At 30.6% G+C, this 7090-nt stretch overlaps 1 protein-coding gene across 1 annotated transcript; it reads left to right on the top strand.

Annotated features, from left to right (window-relative positions):
- The first annotated feature begins 4122 nt into the window (after window positions 1-4122).
- LOC117924034 lies at window positions 4123-6695 on the top strand. Its single transcript, XM_034842582.1, has 4 exons — window positions 4123-4577; window positions 4936-5082; window positions 5924-6001; window positions 6170-6695. The coding sequence occupies exons 1-4, from the start codon at window positions 4227-4229 to the stop codon at window positions 6341-6343; spliced, it is 750 nt and encodes a 249-aa protein (XP_034698473.1). The 5' UTR covers window positions 4123-4226; the 3' UTR covers window positions 6344-6695.
- Window positions 6696-7090: the final 395 nt, after the last annotated feature.

The raw sequence follows: 7090 nt of genomic DNA on the forward strand, positions 1-7090 counted from the left end.
TTGTGCTGGTTCAAGGTGTAAAACACTGACTTATATATATGGCCATATATAGCAAACAAAAAATGGCAGTTCTGTACAGCACAAATCTTTTCTTTTAAGGGGAAGAAGCAAGGTATAATATAGACAACTGCTTTAGAAAACGTTGTCTTTGGAAGTAGGCAAGGCATCCAAAGGCACCCAAAGGCATTTCATTAATTGCCACACGTTGTTATCAGGTTGTTAGGACCTACCCACCCGACCAAGCTCTTTTGACACCATGCTTGCTGCTACTAAATTAGCATTTAGTATCACCTGCATTATCAACTCTTAAAACGAAAATTGCATTTATTTCTTTATTAAATTTTAATTAATCTCGCTCACGTGGGTTTTCAAACCGTTTTAAATTATGATGTTTAAGAACAACAAATCCATTTCAAATAAAAAAGCCACAAGTTTTTCTTAAATGCAAAATAAATTATGAAACAATTTCTAAATGATATTAAATATGAAAGAAATTTTATACTTTTTTTAATAGCAAATATTGAGATACAATATAATTTTAATTTTAAACAAATATCGATTGAAGTATAATATATATTCTATTCAATTTTTAAATTATTATATATATCAAACATGAGTATGGTATAACATATTTCATTAGATATATCATCTAAGGATATCATATGATGCTAGAAACGAAATTTTAATGTGTATATATGTGGATTGAAGTATAATAAATTTTCTATTCAATTTTTTAATTATTATATATATATGTATATATATTAAACATGAGTATGGTATAACTTATTTTATTTTATTAGATATATTATCCAAGGATATCATATAGTATTAGAAACGAAATTTTAGTGTGTGAATGTATAAATATATAGGAGATGTATAACTGCCGATGGTAATAGGCAAGTTCAAATATTGTCTTATGCTGCCCCGCCCCACTGATTTATATATCTAATTAATAAAAAGTTGTTTGAATTTAATTTATTTTTCATTTTTCCCTTTTTAACAAACATGAAATTTATAAATAATTTATAAATAAAATATAATTTATTTAAAATAAATAAATAAATGGGGTCAATGAGGCGGGTATATATATATATATGAAGCGCAATTCTTACTACACATGCCACCTTACTCTTCTTTGTTTAAGGTTGTGACCATTTATAACAATAGTTAGTCTATTTCAAGTTAGCTCATGATGCTCTCTCCTCACAATTGAAGTTTTTGTTTGTTATGTCCAAAGTTCATAGGCGTGATTGAACAGTGCCTTATTCATGACCTACTTAATAACTATAGTTCTTAGTTCTTCATTGTTGTTTTTATTAAATATATTACTGTCAATGATCTTTATTACAACCATTCATTGTCATACATCTAGTGAGCGTGTTGGACTTAGCATCTCTTGATATGCCTTAAAATATTGAGGTAACTTAATTAGCACCCAACCCTAAAAAAAGAATACAATGACATTTGTATTGTTAGTAAATTTACCAATGACATGTTGGATATTTCATAACGAGCTAAGAATGATGGGTGCACCATCTAATTCATGTGGATTGCTTCCTCAAATCTCATTTCAAATGATGAGAAAGATTTTCAAATTTAGTCTTCTTAGTCATTGTAGTTTTCGTCCATGGTTAAGGGTCGACTATTGAAATACCTGAATTTTTAGTGACACATCATATTTATTAATCACAAATTTTTTTCTAAAGTTATTAATCAAATGGTCAAAAAGAGTATTGAAGATGTTATGTCAATATTTAATTTAGAGAAATTTTGTAAAAGTTATACAAAAGTCAATAATTTGAAATTTTATCATATCAATTTTAAGAGTAAAAATTTTAAAAAGAAAACAAATTAAATTTGGAGACAAATTTAGCTATTAAATTATTTGATATTGGGTTTTGAGTAATTTAATTATGAATGTAAATTATTGAAAATTAATTTAATTATTATTAGTAAACATTTGTGAACCTTAATTAAAAATTTTGTGTTAATCTATATTATGTCAAATTATGATGGTGAAGAAGAAATTAAGTCTAATAATAAGAGGAGTCCAATTTAATTTCTATAATTATAATTAAACTTTATGAAAATACAAAAGACAAAATGAAATTGAACTAAGATCAAGTTGAGATTAAATTTGCATTATGTGAATTGATTTAGGATGAAAATTTAAGTTATTTGGTGAATTTAACTTTAAAAGATTGATCTAATTGAGATGCAATTGATAAATAAAATAGATTAAATTAATATAATTATAAAGGACCAAAAATTCAATTTTTAGCAAAATTGTACGTATATGATGTTATATTGTTTTGAAATTGAATTTGATTTTCCAATGATAGATTAAAGATATAAATAAATAAGATAAAATAAAATGGAAGGAAATTATAAGGTTATATAGATGTGGATTTTAGGTATAATTATAAATCAAATTATATTAATAAAGTTATATAAGTTGAATATGGGATAGTGAAAAAGAAAAAGAAATAATAAACAAAAAAAGAATATAAAGTAAATAATATAGATATAAAAGGAGGTAGATTCTTCACCAACAACCAAAAAGAAGAAAAAGATGGGGGGTGGGGAGCACGAGAGAGAGAGAGTGAGGGGTGTGGTGACAAGGGAGAGTACATGAGTCTTCAAAAGACCGTTGAACTAGTCAAATATAGTATGTTTCACATGAATTTTTAGTACGATATTCTATTAATTTACATGGAAACATCACTACGAAGTTAGATTTTGAATCCAAGAGAAGGAGATGTGTGTGGTAGAGGGAGAGTTAGAGAGAGAGAGGAGGTGTATGGTGAAGAGAGAGAGTACATGTGAGTCTTCAAAGGACCGTTTGACTAATCAATTGCCAAGAAGATTGCAGTTGCCCATTGAGGAAAACTTAGGTTTTTCTTATGCCTACAATTAATTAATACTAAGGTTTTTTAATTTCTGTTATTGGAATGAAAGACCTAGGTTAATGTTAAATCAATTTCATGCTTAGATTGTGTAGGACATTTGTAAACTCCTTGGAGCTATTGTGCTTATTTAAACTTTGCTTTATCAAAGTTTACTTTCTCATATTTATTGAAACCCATCGTAGTGTAAGGATTTTAGTCTTTAGTGTTAGAACTTCAGGTTTCATAAAATAAAAAAATAAAAAAAATAAAAAAATTGACTTTCCTTATGAATTTATTTTGTGATGAAAAGTGATACATTATTACAAATTTTATTTTATGAAGAAAAGTAACATGTTGTCATAAATTTTATTTTGTGGTGAAAATTGATATATACATTTTATTTGTAACAAAATTTTCATTTTTCACTAGAAACTTTTTTTTTTATGTTGAAAGATAATTATTCACCGACTTGTAGAAACAAACTTGTTTCAGGTGCTTTTAGTTGGAAAACCCTCTTTTTACTACAAAAATGCTTTACTTTAATAAAAAAAATTAATCTATAGTAAAAATTCATATTTGTTGTAGCGTATTTAACAATAAAAATGGCCACATGGAGGATGAATGTGGTTTTCCATTGGAGGAAGTAAGGTATAATTGTATTGGTTGCAAACAAACATTCTCTGAGGCAAAGCATCTGTGTCAAAGGTATTTCATGCATGCCATTTATAAAGTCCCAAAACTGAAAATCTGAATCTATTTTGGATTTGATCATTCGTTGATTCCAAAATGAAAATCTAGGCACTTACTATTTTGAATTTAATCACTCACTAGAAGCCTAGTTCATGCTCATGGACAACATTGTTCACTAACTATTTTGAATTAGCAACATTACCTAGGCACTTACTTTGCTCCCAATTTTTCTTCAGTATATGTCAACCATTTCCAAACCCCATCACTTTGTTTTTCAGCTTGTGCTTCAAACCATCAACTACTACAAGCAAACCATATTGTCCCAAGAATAACATGGCAAAAAGGGTCTCTTTCTTGTTATCTAGGAGAGGAACAAACTTTACTTTCAAACTTACATATTCCCTGATAAGTATCCACGAGTCTCTTTACCGACTGTTCAAAACTAAATCAGAATCATTTGTTCTTCACAAACAAAGCCGTGTCACACATGCATTTTATCTAGCTATAAGTAGCTCATAGATTTGGAACATCATTTCTACAACTTCTTTCACAAAATCTTCTTATCTGTTCATCCTCAGAGGATTGTTTGCTTAGAAAGGAGAGCCCTCCCTAGGCTGGAAAAAGAAAGAAGAGAAGCGATCAATAAGTATGTCTTTGTTCCTAGATACCTTGAATCAATATTTACAACTAGGGATAGGAATTTTTTCTGACCATCTTACTATAAAAACCAAGTATGGAGCAATTTTTGTGGCTGGAATGCCTATCATTATCTGTGTTGTCATCTTCTATGCATGGGCATACAAAAATGGAGCATGGGAAAGAAAAGGAAAGGCTCGTCCTGCTTATATGAGGTCCATGTCCATTGGACTTCTCCATGGAGGCCACCTGGCCCTACAGAGACTGGTTGACTATCATGAGGCTCAGGCAGAGCTAGATAAGACTGAGAAAAAATTGGAGAAATTACTTGCTGACCCTCACCTTCATTTTAGGCAGCTGGAGGTTAGGCACATCAGCCAATATTTTTCCGCCATTATCTGAGATTTTATATATACTGTAGCATCTTACATCTAATTTGCATAACATTTAGTTAAGTCAGTTTTAATTTTAGAGTGTTTCATCTACTTGAACCAGCTTCCACGAAGTTCATTTTTCTACCTCAGTTGTATTTTCTACAAATTTATGGATATTATATTGCTGTGTGAAGTTTCTGAATCTTTCACAAGTACTCTTTTGAGAATTATTACCATAATTTTATTTCGTGTGGATGGTGGAAATGTAGCGTATAGAAGATTATTACCAATTTTTATTTTATTTTTATCAGAAATACCAATTAATGAAAATTTTCTCTTGTATGAAGAGTACGGTGGCAAAGCTGGAAATGAGCAGAAAAGAAGCTGCAGCTGTAAAAGCACTTAAATCAGCAATGGAAAAAGCCCAGAGGGAAGGAAAAGCACATGAAGAATATGAAATTGGAATGTTGCTGGTGGAAATGTTAATCTACAAGGTGACTGTTTCCCTATTTCCCAATCTATTTATTGATTAGTAATGTAGCTGCACTAGGAGGTTTCTAGAGTTTTGTCCTCTACAAAGCGTATGCAGGATAGTTTCCCACAATAGTTTCTCTTTAAATTTTGACTTCTAATTATGTTCCGGGTGAGGAAGGGTAGCGGAGAGAGTAATATAAAAAGTAGGCCCAAAACTTGACAACTTTAGTTTTTAAGAAAATTGGATGTCCAATATATTATAGAGCCTCGTTGGACAAGAGGTCTTATTTAACCAATTTAAAGACCCAATGGGTGTCTTCCTTTCTAATTTCCAAGATAATGTAAATAATTTAGCATATTGTTTTTGAAGAGGGAGGCACCCTCTCAAATTGATGTGGCTGCTGGGTTATTTGATAAGTACTATAGCAGGCCAAATTTAAATTGGGCACTAGCTCCCCACTAGGGATGGGGATTGGGCATTCACATCAGTGGATGGACATGTACCAGAAAGAATGTTGATCGTGAGGACTAAGACTATGGAATAAGGTAGAGAAGTGATATGCTTTGTTCCTTTCTTATGATGACCATGAGGATCCTTCCTCAAGCTCTTGGCATGCTTGAGACCAAACGATCACCTTGTCACACACCCCACCCCCAGTCAAATAAAATGATAATCCACATCCATTTAATTTGTCCTCCAAACAGGACTTACATAACAAGGAGATAAATGTAAAGTCAGTTGGTTAATGTAAATTAAAGGATCCTAGAGAGCATGGAAATTGAGATATGAAGTACAAAAGGACTTAAGGTCAGTTGGTTAATTCTTACACATTTTTCCTTTATGATCTAATATGCTGCTAGGGTGATTGGAACGAGGCTTTAAGTTATAAATGCTTGAAGGACGAAAAGATCTCTGATGCTCGACGTCCACTGTACAAGGTGAGAAGTATTTTTCTTTGATCTCTATATTCTCAGTAAAATTTGTTCTAAACTATTAGAGTTTTGAAGGTATTTGTAGATGCAGAACAGTGGTTCATTGTTATCATAATTCACATGGACATCAAAATTTCCGTTACTCATATATGGTGTTTGTGAAAATTTTCACAGGCCATCATTTACATCTTATCAGGGGAGTGCGAAGAGGCCGAAAGTTGTTGGGAAGAGTTTAACATGATTCGAGAAAATTTCCTGTTGTGTCCGAATTCGGAAAGCTTGCAACAATATGAGGCCATTAATGATTTCAGTGAATTTGAGAAGTTGGTGAAGTTGCTCATGTCATAAAAAATAAGAAGGACGAGATAATTAAGGATCTTAAATGCAGTTGCACCCAGCAATCAGTAATGAGCTTTCCACCGTTATGTTTTAGTGATTCTGGAGTTCAATTTCTATGTATGGTCTAATAAGAGTTAATTGACCTGTAATTTGTGTAGGCCCCTTTCTAAACTCTAAAGCATATTTTGGCCTCATCTGAAAATGATTTTGATTGAGTTAGAAGCTCTTTCTAATTCTTGAAAATGTTTAGTTACGGAAATTAAGTGTTTGAAAATTGTTTTTAAAAAGTTGAAAAATCAACTAAAGTGATTTCTGAAAGTACTACAAATTAAAAGTGCTTTAATCAAAATCATTTATCTCATACGAACTCTCAATCTTTTTAATATTTTTCAATTGCAACAATAATAATATTTGTATAAATTAATTATGTGTTAGGATTATTTGTCTTGTATTACATATAAATTCATAGGATTATCCATGCGTAATTTGAACATAAAATTTCTTAATCCTACCTAAATTTTAGTAGGTTGCTTCTTTGTATCATATTAAATAATTATTGCTTCATCTTTTGCTTTTTGGATCTTAACAACAAATCTTGATTTTGATGCCCAACATAAACTTCTTATTTCGTTGGTAGTGTTTTGGCAATAAAGTACATTAATAAATGTTTCATGTGAACAAATAAAGGTTATAAAATATTATATTTTAATATATCCCACGTGTAAAAGCTCATATAAAGTATTTTTCAGCTATTAC

Source organism: Vitis riparia, chromosome 10, assembly GCF_004353265.1.
Source record: "Vitis riparia cultivar Riparia Gloire de Montpellier isolate 1030 chromosome 10, EGFV_Vit.rip_1.0, whole genome shotgun sequence".
NCBI classification, from domain to species: Eukaryota; Viridiplantae; Streptophyta; class Magnoliopsida; order Vitales; family Vitaceae; genus Vitis; species Vitis riparia.